The 20,865-nt window shown below is 41.7% G+C and overlaps 1 protein-coding gene across 2 annotated transcripts; it reads left to right on the top strand.

Moving 5' to 3' along the window:
• Positions 1-1,071: 1,071 nt before the first annotated feature.
• On the top strand, positions 1,072-19,706 carry LOC109906811 (zinc finger protein 91). 2 transcript variants are annotated; one of them, XM_020504666.2, is made up of 2 exons: positions 1,072-1,471; positions 16,014-19,706. In XM_020504666.2, the coding sequence occupies exons 1-2, from the start codon at positions 1,339-1,341 to the stop codon at positions 17,402-17,404; spliced, it is 1,524 nt and encodes a 507-aa protein (XP_020360255.1). In that variant the 5' UTR covers positions 1,072-1,338; the 3' UTR covers positions 17,405-19,706. The 2 variants fall into 2 exon arrangements, with proteins under 2 accessions (XP_020360255.1, XP_020360248.2); XM_020504659.2 differs by lacking the exon at positions 16,014-19,706 and adding an exon at positions 4,597-10,341 and having other exon boundaries at positions 1,076-1,471.
• The last annotated feature ends 1,159 nt before the right edge of the window (positions 19,707-20,865 follow it).

Below are 20,865 nucleotides of genomic sequence, written 5' to 3'. Positions count from 1 at the left end.
CAGTTATAAGGAATTCTTATCACTTTACAAGGTCCCTGTAGCACCTAAAGATTTTGCAATTGTTTTAGACGCCATTCCCTCGGGTGTTGCTCTGTTATTCAGGAACGTGTCAAGAACTGACCTTCAGAACCTACCTTCTATTAACCCTGTTGACTCATCAGTAGGAAATATTTGTTTCTCTTTTGGTCCATTCAACAACAGAGCGATACGAACCTTATGTCATGCCTTATTGGAATGGATTTATTGATAATATCTGTTGGAAAAAGTTTGGATGTTGCCACACACATACCTACTTGTTAACAAAATTAAGTAAGTTTCCTTTAAAAGTATTCATAAATATTATCCTGCCAACCACTATATGGAGATGTTTAAGGAAAACGACAACTCAAAATGCTCCTTTTGTAATGACCATCCAGAAACAGTTTTGCATCTTTTTTTGGCATTGTATTCATGTAAGAAAACTGTGGCAAGACATCAGTAGATTTATAATTGAACACTTTTATGAAGATCTTACACTATTGTGGAGAGATGTACTGCTTGGATTCTTTACCAACCAGATGAATAAGCTGAAACATTTTTTACGTAATTAATTTCATTATTCTTTTGGCCAAATTTCATATTCACAAATGTAAATTTACAAACAAAAAAAACACATTTTCTTACCCTACAAAAAGAAGGTGAACTGTATTTTAAGACAATTAAATACTCTACTAACAAAAAAGCTGATAGAATTATAAGTGTATGTATGTCCCTTAAGGTCTTTGTATAATGTGATTATTGTACTCCCTAGCTCAATTGTCCATGGTATATAATCTATATATACCTGTGTTCCCTCATGTACTCTATGTATTGATTTGTTAATAAAAAATGTAATAAAAAAATAGAAAGAGGCCATCGAGTTGGATGACCGTTCAAAACGATTTTCCCCGGAGCCCGTTTTTTCAGAGTTCCCATTTGTGTTATTGAACGCAATGAAGTCGAAAATTAGAAATTTCCCACTTCCGAGTTCCCAGTTGTCTTGAACGCGGCATGGTACGCTGATGTTCTCGCGACAGATCTGTGGCAAGGAAGTTGTCATTTGTCGTAATTTCCTAGGACGGAACCACTGCAACAACAGTGCGGAGGAGGAGAGTAAAAGAGGCGCTCCGAACAACATTCTAGGCCTCCTATGTCATTGTTCACTAGGTGAAAGGCGTTTTATTTTTGCATGCATTAGATGAGACCCCCCTCTGATAAAACTCGGGAATTTAAGTAATAGAAGCAGTAAACACTAAGAACGAAGGTCCAAGTTGCAGTGGCCTAATAACAGCAAATCAAGCACCACGCTGAGTGTTAGCTATGGAGGATGTATCCGCTGTAACGATCAAAGACGAGGGAGGAGATGAACAGGAGTCGGAAGATGTCAGTGAAAATTTAACCAAGAAGACCGAAAACAGCGCCAACAAGTCTGCCAAAGATGACAGTACCGATGGTAAGGGACCCCATCCTTTCACAATTATCTAAACACAGCTAACGGTAACTAATGCTACAACATGCCCAAATCCAAGTTTGCTAGTTAGCTAATTAGCGTCAGCTAACTATTCTAACATAATCATATCCTAGCTAATGTTTTTGTTGGGTAGCCATTTTCAAGATAAATCAATTTGAGCCATTTTATGTTGTTCACATTTTTAGCTAGAAAATTAGCTAACTTAACTAGTGGTGACTAGGAAGCTGTGCGTGTAGTCAGTAACGTTGTTTAGATTGCTAGCTAGCAAGGGTAAATAGTTGATCGTCGGAATTACATTAGTACCGTTATAGTTAAACGTCTACTCTTTGATCTTACGGTTTCTTCAATGTTAAGTGAAATCAAATAGGCTGTCATATTGTGATAAATAATACTGGGACATATTTATTACGCAAAACGTTCCTTAAGTGGAAGCGAACGAAACGGGTACCTAACTCAATTTTACCAGTCTCGTTTTAGTAGCTAAATGAAACGTTTGTCTAATGATTACGCCCCTGGACTAGCGTGATCACCTCCTCAATGTTTTTGGCACTTCCCCGTAGGCCAGAGCCATCTAATTGTCCCCCACGATTAAATATTGGGTAGATGTTGCTAAAATGGCGACCGGTGTATGGAATGTGAATCAGCTAATTGGGAAGATACTGTATGTTGCAACTCAAGACCGTTTTTCGTTGCTGATTGGGCTACTGGACGAGTCGATAAGCCGGAGACCAGTGCACCTGTGTTGTATGGACATCGCGGCCGACCTGATATCTGACCGTGATACTCAGGAAGCATCCTACTGGACATCATGGTCCTGTCGCCATGGGTAGCTAACGTGCCCCCCATAATAAATAACTAATATTGATAACCATCTAGATGTCACCATGATGCATACACATACAGTATACTCAATGGGGAGGGCATGAATGGCAGCGACAGTGCCTTTCGCTCCTGTTTGATAAGCACGACTGTCTTGCAAGGGCGTGAGAAGTAGCTTCCTAGTATCAGGGTGACAGTCAGTCACAGTAAGCACACGCATACAACGCATGAAGAAACGGTACACCTGTCATCAGTGCTTTTTAATAAAAAATAGACAATTGTCAGTTTTAGAACTGAAACTTTGTGTAAAACAGCGAAATTAGACTCATACTAATACTCTGTCTTCAAAACAGAAGTATTCACGGTATGGTAGCTCAATCAATGTACAGTAGTTGCGTGGTAAGAAACGTAAGGGAACACTGCTCAATCAAAACTTCTAACCTTTACTGCCCTACCAAGCAAAAAGGCAGTAACTTCTCATTTGGTTGACAAATGTCAGTTTTGCTATGTTAAGAACATGCTTAATCATGTGGACAAGTATCCTGCCTCTATTGTGTTTTGGAGAAAATGGGGGTCATGTTAGCAGTAACTGTATAAAGTTACTGTGAAACCAAGGTAAAGAAAAGCCTTTTCTCTCAGTTCCACGCTATGAGCAGTTAATGCCTTTTTGCTTGGTAGGGCAGTATAGCAGAGCGTTTTCGACACACCCACTCCTTTCCATACGCCCACTACTTTTCTTTCGGCACACCCACTCCTTTCCACACGCCCACTACTTTTCTTTCGGCACACCCACTCCTTTCCACACGCCCACTACTTTCCTTTCGGCACACCCACTCCTTTCCACACGCCCACTACTTTCCTTTCGGCACACCCACTCACTCATACTCAGGTCGCCATATTGAGCTTCATCTACCCACCTCTCAATTGGAGGGGGGTGGGGGACTATGGATATGTCTCCCTTTGTACGTATGTTAGTCACACACGATGTTGTGGTAACTTGGGTGAATGATGCATCTTGCCAAAGACCTGACATCTACACAATTACAATGATTGGCCCAAGGCGGGCACTATAGTAATCAGCTGAAATTCTAAATGGTGAACAAGCATATGTCTTGTCCTGTTTGAGCTTGAATTGTCACCCAAGTGCTTCATCATTCATGGGGGACAACATGTTTACTGTTTTAGAGTAATACCTCTTAAAGGTCTCTGTCATAGGCTATTTATCATATAAGCAAAACAGAAGGTCTGAGTTTATTTTCTCAGGAGCTGAATAGGTGAATCTTTGATCATTTTATTCAATATCTTTGGGTGAGATTCTCCTATTTGAGAAATGTTGAAATGTTTGATATAGGTAACTTTATGGGGTGTCTATAGAGTAGACGTACATTTGGCTCCATTCACCTCAAGGGAAATCATACGATCCCAATTGTTTCTCTGTCCACAGTCCATAAGTGAATAGGATAACTTGACTGATCTGAAAACCGTGATAAACATTTAGGTTAAATAAAACTTTCCCAATACAGAAGTTAGTTTGAAATCCTTTTTAAATTAGGCTGCTTCACCCATTGTCTTTTTATAACAATTATATTTCAAAAGCATATTATCCACAATGAGTTGACTCACCATTGTTAGGGTGATATGCACTTCAGCAAAGATGTTCATAATTGTCAAGTAAAATGTATTTCTGTCAAAATATACATCTATCCAAACAAGTTGTATCCATTGCAAAAAATGTATCTTGATGAAAATATGTATCATTGTAATAAAATATGCTAAAGTCTTGTTTCTTTTTGACAGTAATGGAATTTTGGATGATGGCACCTTTATAATCGTTTAAACTTTTTTAAGACAAACATTTTCTCCTCTCCTCCAATCCTGAGCTGTGCTGCTGCAGGAAGGGGGCGTTGCCTAGGCAACCCAAGACTTGATTGCTTCAACACCTTGCTTATTCTGCAAGGAGCAACAAAGTTTCATGACATTGTAACTAGTCCATGTTACCATTGAAATGGACAGCATAAATGCCCAGCTGTCCTGTCTTCAGTCAGCTGTTCTTTCTACACCAAAATAATTAAACGGTTATGACGATTATTTTAATTTTCATGACTGTCTTCATCCATATTCGTTGCTTACACAATTATACGCTAATTGTGCAAGCCCTAAATGTACATGGGGGCACTTACTCATTATCTGACATAAATATTCATTTGTGTTATTGTTTGGTTTTCTTTTCTCTTTTCTTTGGCAACAGGAGTCGCCCTGACCTCCCATTTTCCCCTTTCTATTTTTAGGGGATGGGCTTTTCCGCTGTCTGGATTGTGAAGAAGTCTTTGGGGAGGAGGCGGCTTACCAGGAGCATCAACATGAGCACACCCATGATGGCCCAATAGTCTGCCTGGACTCTGACTCCCATTTGGATGGCTTGCTTGTTTCAGAGAGTGGGGGCCAACGGACACTATGTTGCGCTCTTTGTGGGCGCAAATTTGCAGACTCGAGGGGTTTTTACTCACATCAGGTCAAACACCGTAATGAAGCCCTCAAGCAGTCAACTCCTGTTTTGCAATCAACTCCTGTGGCCCAGTCAACAGCTGGGCCCCAGTCAACTCCTGATCAGAGCTTGGGGGTGGCTAAGCAGTATGTCTATGAATGTGAAGACTGTGGGAAATCCTATACTTCGATGGGCTCTTTCATCAGTCATACACGCTCACACAAGCAAGCTTCCAAATCAGTTTTCCATGAGCTGGCACACCTGAAAAAGAAGTCCTTTGAGTGTCAAACTTGTGGTCGCTGTTACTCCCGTTCATCAGCTCTTGATGCTCACCGCCGTTGTCATGAGGTCAAACTAATCCCAAAGTCCCGCAAAAGGGATGCAGAGAAGCAACCACCCGCAGAGGAGCCTGCCATTGCAACAGAGGACAGCAACAAAGCTTCTGAACAGGTAGATGAGGCGCAGGAAAATCTGTTTGGGTGTTCATGTGGCAAAACATTTCGCGCCCAGTCTGGCCTGAAAACACACCAACGATTTAGCCACAATGACAAATGTTCTCCTGAAAAGCTTAAGAGAAAACCCAACAAATTTGACTGCAGTGAGTGTGAGAAGACCTTCAGTACTTACGCCGGCATGCTCTGCCATCAACGTTATCATATGAAACGAGGTGGTAGTAGTGGCAAAAGGTTTCCATGTGAGGAGTGTGACAAGGTCTTCACAACGCTCACATTCTACTACAAGCACCAGCGTTTGGCTCATACTCAAGAGACTCCAGCAAAATCTTTCCTTCATCAGGTTTGCCAGCTCCAGAAGAAAGCGTTTGAGTGTCAGGAGTGTGGGCTCCGATTTTCCAGGGCCTCGGCTCTCCAGTCCCATCGGCTTTGCCATAACGATGTTTTTGGACGGACTGAGAAAGAATTCCAGACACAAACATCCCCACTACCTCAACATAAGCTATTACTGGATAACAAGACAGAAACTGAAACATTTGCTTTAGGGGCCATTGTCTTCCCACAGGACACCCTTCAGACCCCTGTGACCGAGAGAGACCCCTGTTTCTATGAAACTGATGGGGATGCAGAGGCTGATGGAACTGATGATGTCAATGTAGAGGTGATCAGTATAAGTGCTTCAGATGGCTCTGTAAGGGATGAAGAAGAGTCACAACAAGAACTCAACCCTGATCTTGAATTACTGTGTGAATCAGACCAGGAGGGAAAAGAGGAGATGGATGCTGTGTTGTGTCCAACGGAGTACATTTCTAGTACACTTAAGTCTAAACCAGAGATTGATCTGAAAATTGTACAAATTGACTTTCCGCCATTTGTCGGCGAAGGAACTCAAACGGAGAAGGTTCAGGGACTAGACCCACCTAAAAGATTTAACTGTCCTGAGTGTTACCGCTGGTTTACCAGTGCTGCATCTTTGCGCTCTCACAAACTGTGGCACAGAGTAGATGGCAAAAAACGATGGAATCCTGAAAAGGATATTTTCAAGTGCGACTTTTGTGGGTTTGACACTACACATCGCAAAACGTACCACAATCACATGCGAAAACACGATGGCCGAAAACCCCACAAGAGTGTATTGTACCAGCTTGCCGGACTACAGAAGAATAGCTTCAAATGTGAGGTGTGTGGAAAGTGTTTCTCACGCATGTCTGCACTACACTCTCATCAGCAACAGCATCCAAAAAGCAAAGCTCATCCATGTCCAGATTGTGAGAAGACTTACTCTAATGCCAGTGGTTTGTACAACCACCGCAAAAGCTGCCACGCTCCAACCCCCACCCCAGATGAAGTATCAGACACTAAAACTGAAGTGTTTAATCCAAAGAAGACTTTATTAGGCCCAACGGTTTATTGCGAGCGATGTGGGAAGGGCTTCTGGTCATTGGGTGCTTACGCTCACCACAAGCAGAATCAAGCTCAGTGTGCACATTTGAAGGAGAAGCATGAGCCAACAGTGTCTTCACATTCTGTCAATGGCCCTCCACATGTTCGTGGTAAAGTTGCTTGCCCTGTATGCAGAAAGACATTTCGTCACCAAGGCATTATGAAATCTCATATGAGGAAGCACGAGAATGGGAATCATAGATGTGAGCTTTGTAGCAAGTCTTTTCGCATGTTCTCAAGCCTCCTCAGGCACCAGGTTGTACATAATGCTCAAATCCTCCCGCCTCCTATCAAGTCTTTTCAACATCAGGTAGAACAAGTGAAGAAGAACACATACAGCTGCCCTGATTGTGGAAAACTGTTTTCACGAGCCAAGGCACTTAAATTCCACATGAAGAGCCATGGTTATGAGACCGACTACTCTGCCTCATCGCCTAAATCTGCTCTTGAGCTAGAGGGGCTGAAGTGTTCAACATGCCTTTCCCATTTCAGCAACAAATCTTCATTGCACACTCACCAAAAACAGTGTGGCAAGAAAAATACTGTCAGTAAAAGCTACAAGGAGGATGTTGTCCAACATGACACAGTTCCTAAAGTGAAGAAGCTCAAATGTCCCTCCTGCCCTTCTCTTTTCAACAATTTACTGTCATTGCAGTATCATCGAAAAGAATGTGGTAAGCCAAGTGCAGTTGCAGGCTTGGATGTCAAAGCGAAAGGAGGGATAGAGAAGGTGACAAAGTGCATTGTCAAAGACCTTGTGGAAACAACTCTGTCAAACAACTCGGGCACTGAGAAAATGACTAAATCTGTTACTGAGAAGGAACGTGGTGAACAAAAGGAGACAAGTGAGTCCCAAACCTTGAAGAAAGCTGCCACAATCAACACAACTGATCTGAAATACAAATGTAAAGAGTGTGAGAGAAGCTTTGCCGTTGTAGGAGCACTGAATTTCCATAAAAGGATTCATGTTCTGGGTCACAAGTCTAAAGTCAAACCGAAGCTGAAATTTCAAGTGGCCGCAATCCCTGAAGAACCCAAGCAACCCAAAAAGGTAGAGCAAACAACTAAAGGCCAATTCTGTTGTCCAGAATGCGGAAGACGTTTTATCTCCAATGCAGCCCTTGGCACTCACAGACGATGGCACACAGATAAGAAGTTTGCTGGTTCACTGATAAAAGATGACAATATAAGTTCTGTTGGGCACAAGTCAGTGGACGAGGGACCTTTTCAGTGCAACAAGTGTGGTAAGGGCTTCTTTTACCTGTGTGTTCTCCGCCGGCACCAGTTGTATTACCCGCCATGTCAGACCAAAGCCGAACCAGAGCCTGCAGCTGACACCAGCATGGAAGGCAACCACAAACCCTCACACGCTGAATTTGCATGTCCAGAATGTAACACAACTTTCGTCAAGGGCTCACTTTTAGCAGCTCACTATGAAAGTGAGCATAACAAACCCATTGAGTCTGCAGATCTTCAGGGGGACCAGTCCATGACCATGTCCATTGAAGAGGTCCCGGAGCAGCCTGCCACGTCACACAGCAAGTCTGAAGTCATTCCATTAAAGAAGCCAAAGCTTAAATTAAATCTTCACCAGTGTCCTCATTGTGATATGAGCTTCTTGAAGGTTCGAGGCTTGCGTGCCCACAAATGGCAGGCCCACTCCCAGGGCAAGAAGGTTAAGAGCAAGGGCACTTTGGCTGAGAGCGGGGACTCTGTTGCCATTAACACATTGGCTACCAAGGGAAATGAACTGATTAATGAGAGTAAGGACTTAGTTACAGAAAACAAAGGCATTGTTCTCAAAACTGAACACTTTGTTACAAAGAATAAGAATGCTGTTGGCAGGAGGAGGAAGAAAGGTCGACCAGGTTTCAAATCCATCCCTTGCGTTGACTGTGGGAAGAGATACAGTTCTTCTGGGGCACTCTATAATCACAAGAAGATCTGTGGAGTGCTCAAACAGGAAGTTAATCCAGGAATGGCAGAAGTAGTGGAAGAGGAACCCTCACCACCAACCCTCCTCTATGAGCAGACAATCAAATACCTCTTCAAGTGTGACAAGTGTGGCAAAGCTTTCCCAACTGAAGAGCAACTAGGAACCCACAAGGACTTGGCAAAGAGCCGACCTCACTCTTGCGCCCTGTGTTGCCGTGGATATTGGACTGAGACTCAGTTGCAACAGCACCTGGCCTGGCACGACGAGGTCCGCCGACGACTACCAACAGAGCTTCGTTACAGACTCCGTGCTTCTGTAAGCACAGGGCCCGCTAAACTCAATGTCTCTCTGCCTGATTTGAAGGCGAAGTCATCCCTCAAGCCACTACCTACACCTCCTTCCCGGCCACAGAATAGCCACAAGTGTCAGCACTGTGGAAAAGCGTTTCTATCTCCAGGTGCTCTGCATAAACACGAGGCTCAACACGACAGCGATGGCTCCTACCGTTGCTCCCTTTGTCCCCGGACCTTCAGTGAGATTCGGGACCTCATTGACCATCACCAGGAATGTATGGGTGATGACAAAGTGCAGAGAGATCCCTACACTGCTGTCTCCTCAAGAGACACCGATGGCCTTACTTGCATTGAATGTGGAATGCGTTTCAGTCGAGAGTTGGAGTTGCACCAGCACTACATTGAACATGCTCGTGGAGCATATTAGATTAACGATGGAACTAATACAAGTCAGGAGATATTAGAAGTGGAATTTGACTTTCATGCACTTATGTACCTCCTTATACTTCAGTTCAATTTCCAAGGTGGACATTTTTTTTCTCCAGGGTATTTTCAAGGACTAAGTGTCCAAGAGACTTGCTACATTTTACTATTCTAATTATATCTATAGAATGCTGTTAACATTATTGCAAATATATCCACTAAGTGCTTCTTTTAGCTCTTGACACCGTCATTTTATCTTTCTCAGGCTTTATTTCACACTGGACCTGTACATAGAAAAACTCCTTTTATCAGTTCCACTGATTTGAAATGTGTCCTCTTGGTGTAGAAATGTGTAGTTATAGAGAAAGTTCACTAACTGCGGTTTCATTTAGAAAATGGTTCTGTTTCTCTATGCCCTAGAAATGATTACATCCTGTAAAGTACAGTGATTAGTCTGTCAAGGTGGGCACTAATTTAAGTTTGTTTTGCTTGACTTAGTATGCAAGGGGAGAACCTGAGTCACCCACTTTCAGTAACATGCACTTGACTTTCTTTTGAGAAATTAATCCAGTTCTGGCATTAACCTGTCTATATAAGATGGATGTTTATAGTATTATTAGTACCTATATCTGGCTGTTTTCTTTTACAAAATGTTACCAAACTAACATTGTATCATTTAATAATTAGAAAATTGAATGTTTTCCTGGATTTCACTACCAAAGTTCCCAAATACTAACAGTTCATTGTGTTACTTTCCTGTGTTGTTTATCTATCGTAATGAGTTTGATTTAACAAACTGGTTTAGCATTTGTTCAAGGAGTTGTTATTTTCCTTGTTGGATTAAATGAAACCTTCCAAGTTTTTAGACTATTGCTAATCTTTTGAAGTCATGACCTTTATGATCTCTCATTTCAATGTCACCTTTTCCCTGTACCTTTAAACTACTACTGGTGTCTTATTAATGCAGACATGAAGAGTTTTAGTAAATGGTTAAAACTGTAGTTAAGTTTCCTGTGTTTTTCATTGTGTGGTCTGAGTTACTGGTTTTAACGGACCTTTAAACTTGACTCTAGTGGGCTTCCAATCATGACGCGTCATGTTTTACCGTTTGTCGGAAATGGTTGAGAAACATCACTACAATATAGATTATAAAATGCTTTCAAACTTAAAGCTGCAATATGTACAGTGCATTCAGAAAGTATTCAGACCCCTTTACTTTTTCCACATTTTGTTACATTAGTAATTTATTATTTAGTTATTCTAAAATGGATTAAATAGTTTTCCCCCTCATTAATCTACACAATACCCCACAATGACAAGGCGAAAACAGGTTTTTAGAAAGTTTAGCCAATGTATTAAAAAAATATTTAAAAACGATCACGTTTACATAAGTATTCAGACTTTTTACTCAGTACTTTGTTGAAGCACCTTTGACAGCGATTATAGCCTCAAGGCTTCTTGGGTATGACACTACAAGCTTGGCACACCTGTATTTAGTGAGTTTCTCCCATTTTTCTCTGCAGATCCTCTCGAGCTCTGTCAGGTTAGATGGGGAGCATTGCTGCACAGCTATTTTCAGGTCTCTCCAGAGATGTTTGATCGGGCTCTGGCTGGGCCACTCAAGGACATTCAAAGACTTGTTCCGAAGCCACTCCTGCGTTGTCTTGGCTGTGTACTTAGGGTCGCTGTCCTGTTGGAAGGTGAACCTTTGACCCAGTCTGAGGTCCTGTGCGCTCAGACTGGGCCACCACCATGCTTCACCGTAGGGATGGTGCCAGGTTTCCTCCAGACATGTAGCTTTGCATTCAGGCCATGGAGTTCAATCTTGGTTTCATCAGACCAGAGAATCTTGTTTCTCATGGTCTGAGAGTCCTTTAAGTGCCTTTTGGCAAACTCCAAGTAGGTTGTCATGTACCATTTTACTGAGGCGTGGCTTCCATCTAGCCACTCTACCATAAAGGCCTGATTGGTGAAGGGCTGCAGAGATGGTTGACCTTCTGGAAGGTTCTTCCATCTCCACAGAGGAACTCTGGAGCCCGAGTGACCATCGGGTTCTTGGTCACCTCCCTGACCAAGGCCTTTCTCCCCTGATTGCTCAGTTTGGCCAGGCGGTCAGCTCTTGGAAGAGTCTTGGTGGTTCATAACTTCTTCCATTTAAGAAATGTGTTACTGGGGACCTTCAATACTGCAGAATCTTTTTGTACCCTTCCCCAGATCTGTGCCTCAACACAATCCTGTCTCCGCGCTCTACGAAACATTCCTGTTTGATCTCTTCCTGTTTTCTGTTCTGACATGCACTGTCAACTGTGGAACCTTACATAGACAGGTGTGTGTGCCTTTCCAAATTATGTCCAATCAATTGAATTTACCACAGGTGGACTCAAGGATTATCAATGGAAACAGAATGCACCAGAGCTCAATTTCAAGTCTCATAGCAAAGACACTGAATACTTATGTAAAGGTATTTCAGTTTATTTTTAATCAATTTGCATATACTTCTAAAAACCTGTCTATGCTTTGTCATTATGGGGTTGTGTGTGTGTATATATACTTTGATTAAATATATTTTAGAATAAGGCTGTAATGTAACAAAATGTGGAAAAGGGGAAGGGTTCTGAATACTTTTGGAATGCACTAACTTTTTGGGCGACCTGACAATTCCCATAAGTGTGTGTTATAGAATTGTCATTGAAAGCACATCTATAAAGCGGTAGATATGTTTTGTGTGTGCTATTTCTATGCTTCCCGTTCTTCGGTTTTCCTGAATTGATTATGAATAATGAGTGCGAAAGTTAGTCTCGCATATCACACGGCTGTGATTGGGAGTCCCTAAGGGCGGCGCGCAATTAGCCCAGCATCGTCTGGGTTTGGCAGGGGTAGGCCGTATTTGTTCTTAACTGACTTTAAAGTTTAAATAAAAAATGAAATACCCCACAAGACATGCTAACCTCTCACCATTACAGTGTCAGGGGAGGTTAGAATTTTGGGGGGAGCATGATATTTGTGCATCCAACTTTCTCACCCATCTTTATACACATTTCATTCAGGATTATCTGTGATCATGATAGAATCCACATTAATGTATAAGTGTTTAGAATTTTTTTTTTTTACAGTAAAAGTGAGTCCAAAATGACATGATACATTATTTACCATTTGACTTTCTATTGGGCACAGAATTATCTGAAACACAACCAAAACAAACAGCAAATGCATCCAACAAATGTGTAGAGTCGCAAGCTTGATGTAGTCATTGCATGAAAGTGTTTCACTTTTTAATACACTTAAAGTACTAGTCAAAAGTTTGGACACCTACTCATTCAAGGGTTTTTCTTAAAAAAAAAAATGTCTACATTGTAGAATAACAGTGAAGATAAAACCTTCAATTGAATCATGTACTAAGTAAAAACGTGTTAAACAAATCCAAATATTTTATAGTTGAGACTCTTCAAAGTAGCTACCCTTTGTCTTGACAGCTTTGCACACTCTTCGCATTCTCTTTGCAGTCTTGAAGGAGTTCCCACATATGCTGAACACTTGTTGGCTGCTTTTCCTTCACTCTGCGGTCCAACTCATCCCAAACCATCTCAATTGGGTTGAGGTCTGGTGATCGTGGAGACCGGGTCATCTGATGTAGCACTCCATCACTCTCCTTTGTAAAATAGCCATTTCACAGCCTGGAGGTGTGTTGGGTCATTGGTCTGTTGAAAAACAAATGACCGTCCCACTAAGCACAAACCAGATGGGATGGCTGCAGAATGCTGTGGTAGCCATGCTGGTTAAGTGTGCCTTGAATTCTAAATAAATCACTGACTGTCTCACCAGCAAAGCACCATCACACCACCACCTCCATGCTTCATGGTGGGAACTACACATGCAGAAATCATCCGTTCACTAACTCTGCATCTCATAAATACACGGCGGTTGGAACCAAAAATCTCATATTTGGACTCATCAGACCAAAGGACAGGTTTCCACCAGTCTAATGTCTATTTCTCGTGTTTCTTGGTCCAAGCAGGTCTTCCTTTCCTGTGGTGGTCCTCATGAGAACCAGTTTCATCATAGCACTTGATGGTTTTTGCAACTGCACTTTAAGAAACTTTCAAATTTCTTGAAATGTTCTGCCTTGACTGACAAAGCAATTATGGACTGTTGTTTCTCTTTGCTTATTTGAGCTGTTCTTGCCATAATATGGACTTGGTCTTTTACTAAATAGGGTTATCTTCTGTATACCGCTTCTTCCTTGTCACAACACAACTGATTGTCTTAAACGCATTAAAAAGGAAAGAAATTCCACAAATGAATGTTTAACAAGGCCCACATGTTAATTGAAATGCATTCCAGGAGACTACCTTATGAAGCTGGTTGAGGGAATGCCAAGTGTGCAAAGCTGTCATCAAGGCAAAATGGATAACATTTTGATTTGGTTACTACATGATTTCATATGTGTTATTTCTTATATTTCATTATTTAGGGTACCGTGTACAAAAGTGCTGTCATTTCTAAACGGTTCACCTGATATGGATGAAAATACCCTCAAATTAAAGCGGTCTGCACTTTAACCTCAGGCATTGTACACTACATCAAATCCAATTTTATTGGTCACATACACATAGATTTAGCAGATGTTATTTCCGGTGTAGTGAAATGCTAGTCGAACATCTCATTCCAAAACCATGGGTATTAATATGGGGTTGACCCCCCCCCCCCCTCTTTGCTGCCATAACAGCCTCTACTCTTCTGGGAAGGCTTTCCACTAGATGTTGGAACATTGCTGCGGGGATTCAGCCACGAGCATTAGTGAGGTCGGGCACTGATGTTGGGTGATTAGGCCTGGCTCGCAGTCAGCGTTACAATTCATTCCAAAGGTGTAAGATGGGGTTAAGGTCAAGGCTCTGTGCAGGCAAGTCAAGTTCTTCCACACTGATCTTGACAAACATTTCTGTATGGACCTTGCTTTGTGCACAGGGGAATTGTCATGCTGAAACAGGAAAGGGCCTTCCCCAAACTGTTGCCACAAAGTTGGAAACACAGAATTCTCTAGAATGTCATTGTGTGCTGTAGCGTTAAGATTTCTCTTCATTGTAACTAAGTCGCCAAGCCTAAACCATGAAAAACAGCCTCAGACCATTATTCCTCCTCCACCAAACTTGACAGTTGGCACTATGCATTGGGGCACGTAGCAATCTTCTGGCATCCACCAAGCCCAGATTCGTCTGTCGGACTGCCAGATGGTGAAGCGTGATTCTTCACAATAGAGAACTCATTTCCACTGAGTCCAATGGAGGTGAGCTTTACACCACTCCAGCTGACGCTTGGCATTGCATATGGTGATCATAGGCTTGTGTGCGGCTACTCGGCCATGGAAACCCATTTCATGAAGCTCCCAGCGAACAGTTGTACTGACGTTGCTTTTAGAGGCAGTTTGGAACTCGGTAGTGAGTTTTTCAACAGAAGACAGATGATTTTTATGCGCTTCAGCACTCGGCGGTCCCGTTCTGTGATTTTTGTGTGGCCTACCACTTCGCGGCTGAGCCGTTGTTGCTCCTAAGTGTTTCCACTTCACAATAACAGCACTTAGTTGACCAGGACAGGGATTTGACGAACTGACTTGTTGGAAAGGTGGCATCCTATGACGGTGCCACGTTGAAAGTCACTGAACTCCTGTAAGGCCTTTCTTTTGCCAATGTTTGTCCTCTCTATGGATATTGCATGGCTGTGTGCTCAATTGTATACACCTGTCCGCAACGGGCTGAAATGGCCAAATCCACTCATTTTGAAAAGGTGTCGACATGCACTACTTTATTTTATATGTATCATTTAAAATCCGAAGTGCTGGAGTGGAGAGCAAAAACAACGTGTAACACTCCCAATACTTTTTGTAGCTCACTCTATATGTTGGGGGTGTAAGTGGTGTGTTTGTATTATGTGATCAGTCTTGCAGTGTATTCTAATTAAGTATGTATCCAATCATGTCAGTTATTAATGAGCCTAAATATAGAACATTTTGAGGTGACAAGGAGTGTGATTGAGCGTATTGATCCTAGCAGTGGAGAGAACTACATAACTGTAAGTTTGAGTTTTCTGGTGCACTTAAAGTTGCAATATGTAACTTATTGAGACCTGACCAAAATCACATAGAAATCTGAGTTAAAGATCTGTCATTCTCATTGAAATAAAGTCTAAGAGGCGGTAGATCTGTTCTGTGTGCTTTTTCTATGCTTCCCGTTCTTAGCTTTGTTTATCCGTCTTTTACTTTCGGTTTTGTGTACCAGCTTCAAACAGCTGAAAATACAATATTTTTGGTTATTGAAAAGGTATTTCACAGTGGTTTATATGTTACAATGATTCTCTACACTATACATTGCTTATTTTGCCACAAACTGAAATTAAGCTATTAAGCTCAAACTATTAGAATTTTAGCAACCAGGAAATTTGCACATTTTAAAACACTATATAATGTGTCAGTTGTAAACATCTTGGTTGTGAAAAATATGCCCCTTCATCCCAAATTCCGAGGTGATGCTATTGATAGTTTAGCAATTCAATCTGAGGTAGTATATCTTCACAAAAGGATTGAAACAAGTTCAAATAAATTGTTGAAAGCTTAACAAAATTACAGGCATGTCATGGTACTATATTGTCCTAATTTATGCTCCCTTTCTCTCCTCCACAGTGAAACTAGCCAGTATGAGGTGTCAGGACTGTGGACAGCAGTTCACTCGCTGGGAGGCCTTCAAGACTCACCTGCGCAAGCATGTTCTGGAGGAGGCGATAGCAGAGGAGGAGGAACGAAGGCAGGGCATTAAGAGAGCCCTGGAGACGAACGGGAGCAATGGCAATGTGGAGTCGGCAGCACCTGAGAAAAAGCAGAAAAATAATGATGACGGTGATTACGAAGAGAACAGTGATGTAGACGTGGAAGGTGATGAAGAAGACGATGAAGAGTTCTTCGACAGTTCCTGGCAGGTCGGACCATCAGAGATCGTCACAGTTCGTCCGCGCGTTGCCATGCTGTCTGAGGAGGAGAAGCCAGTCTTCAGCAGCTCCCACAAGGTCTATGCATGCTCCATCTGTGGGAAGGTCTACTCCTACCTCGAGTCGTTTAGAAATCACCAGAAGATGCATGAAAAAGAAGTTAAAAAACAACCCACAGAGAACAAGTGCCCGGACTGTGGGAAGGTCTTTGCTCGCCCGTCCCTTCTGGTGACTCACTTGAAAGTGCACAGGCCTCCCATGCCGATGGAACCCTCCACTCTGAAGTGTGATCAGTGTGTAAAAAACTTCAATTCCCTGCAGACTTATTTGATCCACATGGACCTGCACAAGCAGAAGCCTTTCTGGTGCCTGGCCTGTGCTAAGGGCTTTAGGGATGAGCTCTCTCTGGACAAACACCTGCAGGGCCACAACCTGAGGCGCCACAAGTGTGACCTCTGTGAAAAGTCTTTCCGTGTTCCCGCTGAGCTCCGCTACCACTACAATACTCACACCGGCGCCAAGCCCTACAAATGCCCGCTCTGCAAGAAGAACTTCTCCCAGCTGGGCAACCTCATCACGCATCGTAAGAAGCACGTAGGGGTCTACGTCGGGGCCAGCAAGACCCCACTGGGACCCAGGAACCACCTGTTTGCTGGGAGGAGAAGGGTGACAGAGATGAAGAGGCTGGTGTTCACAGGGATGGGTAGCACAGAGGAGGCGGAGGTGATAGATATGCTTCAAGAGGAGCAGGAGGAAGAAGAGGAAGATATTAAGGTGGGTGAGGAGGAATCTGGATCAGAAGAGTCCGAGTCTCGTTCTGAAGATTCTGGTGCTGAGGATTCGTCTAAATCAGATTCATCAGACTCTTCTGGATCTGATTCCTCTGACGACTCTGATTCCTCTGGATCGGGAGTGGAGGAGGAGGAGCAAGAGGGGAAAGAAGAGACTGCATTGGAAGCACATGTGGCGGAGCAACAGAAAATACATAAGGAATGGGAGTGTTTTGAATGTGGTGAAGGGTTTGATCAAGAGTCAGCGTTGCACCTGCACTATATGAAACACGCCAGTGGGGAGCTGCCAGTACAATGACGGCCCAGTACATGGTGAGATTAGCTGTGAAATGATTGGTGAGTTGGGCACTGTTCAATGTGTTTCCACTACATCAGAGTTGAGTCACTGCTGAGCCCTTGAATTGAAGAACACTGAAGAAAATTCCAAATGATCCAAAAAATTGTTGATCCCCAGTATGACTTATTTTTGTCCTCTTTTTTTCTGCCATGTTTTGAAGTGTGGGTTGAATGGGTGAATTTAGTTTGAGTTGAAGGCCTTGAGGAAGACAGTTTTTTTTTTCTTTTGCTACTTTGTCTTTACATTTAGATTTGTTTCTAACTAATCCAAATGTTTTTGTGCCTTTTTGGTAAGAAAGAGATGTATTGCCATTTTTTGTAGACTGATTTCCAGAATTTCATTTCTTCAACTGTGCTTATCTATACATAATATTGATAGAAGACGAGGCAGATTGGCGTTAGTTTTTCACACCCATTTTCAGTCCGAGAGGTCTTAATTGTTGTATTTACACCGACCATATAGAAAATTGTAATTTGATAAACTGTGATTAGATTTAGGGTTGCCGGGTTTCTTGAAATATAATCTCAAAACAACTTGCTTTCTTTCCCTCTTCAATTTGATTCAATCATGTCTATTTCTATAATGTTTTTCATTATGAAATCTAGCTTTCTTTTGAAGTAAACTTGGGTTTTTCATTTGTCAGTAATGGGAAGACATTGTCTGAACATGACTAATTTGCAGAGATGAGAAATGATTTCATATGTGTGTGTAATATATATTTATTACCAGTCAAAAGTTTTGACATCTACTCATTCCAATGTTTCTTTATTGTTACTATTTTCTATATTGTAGAATAATAGTGACAACATCAAAACTATGAAATGACACATATGGAATCATGTAGTAACCAAAAAAGTGTTAAACCAATCAAAATATATTTGAGATTGTTCAAAATAGCCACCCTTTGCCTTGATGACAGATTTGCACACTCTTGTTATTCTCTCAATCAGCTTCACTTGGAGTGCTTTTCCAACAGTCTTGAAGGAGTTCCCACATATGCTGAACACTTGTTGGCTGCTTTTCCTTCACTCTGTGGTCTAGCTCATCCCAAATCATCTCAATTGGGTTGAGGTCAGGTGATTTGTGGAGGCCTGGTCATCTGATGTAGTACTCCATCACTCTCCTTCTTGGTCAAATTGCCCTTTCACAGCCTGTTGGTATGTTGGGTCATTGTCCTGTTGAAAAACAAATCATAGTCCCACTAAGCACAAATTAAATGGGCGTGGCTGTTGGAACCAAAAATCTAAAATTGGGACACATCAGACCACAGAACCGATTTCCACCGGTCTAATTCCATTGCTAGTGTTTCTTGGCCCAAGCAAATCTCTTCTTCTTATTTGTGTCCTTTAGTAGTAGCTATTTGACCATGAAGGCCTGATTCACACAGTCTCTGAACAGTTGATTTTGAGATATGTCTGTTACTTGAACTCTATGAAGCATTTATTTGGGCTGCAATTTCTGAGGCTGCTAACTAATGAATTTATCTTCTGCAGTAGAGGTAACTCTGGGTCTTCCTTTTCTGTGGCGTTCCTCATGAGGGCCAGTTTCATCATAGAGCTTGATGGTTTTTGCGACTGCACTCCGTATTGACTGACTTCATGTCTAAAAATTATGATGGGCTGTACTTTCTCTTTGCTATTTGAGTTGTTCTTGCTATAATATGAACTTGGTCTTTTATCAAATAGGGCTATATTCTGTATACCTCCCTTAACTTGTCACAACACAACTGATTTGCACATATTCATTAAGAAGGAAAGAAATTCCACAAATGAACTTTTAACAAGGCACACCTGTTAATTGAAATGCATTCCAGGCGACTACCTCATGAAGCTGGTTGAGAGAATGCCAAGAGCGTGCAAAGGGTGGCTACTTTGAAGAATCTCATACAAAATATATTTTTATTTTGTTTTACACTTTTTTACTACATGATTCCATGTGTTATTTCATAGTTTTGATTTCTTCACTATTATTATACATTGTAATAAATAAAAATGAGTGGATGTGTGAATGTTTGATTGGTACTGTATATCTAGCCTACTGTATTAGTTGCTATTTTACCGTGTAATCTAGTATGTACCAGGAATTATTATTCGATACAACCATATCACTCACTCTTCTGTCAGTCTGATAACCTATTCAGCTGCATATTTTTTGAAAAAGCTTTGTGTAGGATTTTTTATTATTTTGTCTCGATGAAATTTCTGTTTTTGTGATCATAGAATTGTAACTTGTGTGATAAATTAAATACATTTTGAGTCCTCTCTTTGTATGTGTACATTCCATAGATGAATGTTACAATTATCTTCTCACTATAGTCTAGATTCAGATTGTAATGACTGTATGTCAAGTATTTAAGCCATTTTAGGCTCCAACCCTGCATTTGTGTGCATAATAAGGGACGATTTCTGCTCTGTGTGGCGCAAAGGGCGACATCTACTGGCTTATGTGCATTTCTCCAGTCTATTCTTGGTTTTGAGGAACCTGTCTGATAAGTAATGTTTGATTTCTGGTTGATTTATGGCTGAACAGATACTAAGTTTTCATTTATTTTATTTTTTACAATATGATTATTGCTATAGCAATCAAACATGAATGTATCACAAAGTATGTTGTCATGCTTTATAAGCTCACTAAATCATAGCTGATTAAACTCAACTCCATGGTGAAGGAAGTGTCTGATGAACTCCAATGGAGTTGAGCAGAAACCAGGCTTTGTGGAATTCCGCTCCAACTACATCAGTGGTCACCAACCTTTTCTGAGTCAATATCGCTTTCTGAGTCCAAAAGCAAGCAGAGATATACCACTCAGATTTGAGGTTTGTGCAGTAGGCTATAGGCCCAATACATTGTCATTGCATATTGGCTGTGTTTGAATTGCCCTGCCAATGTTCTTCTCAGACCATTTTGAAATTATTTTTCAAAGTTGATCACACTGGCAATATATAATGTGTTGTACTACTTGAGGCACAGCTGAGTGAGCATAATAATTTGTTTTATATTTTACTGGACTGATCCGATGCAGGCTGAGAGGCGGGAGAGAGCAGTGCCTCACCATACTCACCGTCCCTCCGATCTCCCTCAATCTGCTGAGAAAACAGGACACAGTCTTCCTGCTGATGGATAACTCAAGTCACACTGCATTATTTCTGCCTCATGCACCAAATCATGTTACTACTATGACCAGAGAAAGTGAAATATTCCTCGATATTAAAAGCCGCTAATAATAACAATGCAAGTTTATGGAAACACTTTGCTATACTCATTCAATGCTGCTGCAGTGCTGGTTGTAGCGTGAGTGGAAGTAGGGAGAATGCACGTTTTCTGGCTTATCAAAGTGTTGACAGTGCACAACTTAAACATTAACTTATAAAAACAGCAGCTCTTTGCTGTTCTCATTGAGTCTCCAGTCATGGTTTTAAATG

Source organism: Oncorhynchus kisutch, linkage group LG2 (genome assembly GCF_002021735.2).
Source record: "Oncorhynchus kisutch isolate 150728-3 linkage group LG2, Okis_V2, whole genome shotgun sequence".
NCBI classification, from domain to species: domain Eukaryota; kingdom Metazoa; phylum Chordata; class Actinopteri; order Salmoniformes; family Salmonidae; genus Oncorhynchus; species Oncorhynchus kisutch.
The sequence above is the reverse complement of the archived record's forward strand: the minus strand, read 5'-3'. Positions and strand labels throughout refer to the sequence as shown.

Excerpts from the sequence above, each read along its gene's own strand:
- LOC109906811 (XM_020504659.2), top strand. The coding sequence starts at position 1,339 with ATGGAGGATGTATCCGCTGTAACGATCAAAGACGAGGGAGGAGATGAA. Across the intron at positions 1,472-4,596 it reads CAAAGATGACAGTACCGATG|GGGATGGGCTTTTCCGCTGT; the intron begins GTAAGGGACCCC and ends TTCTATTTTTAG.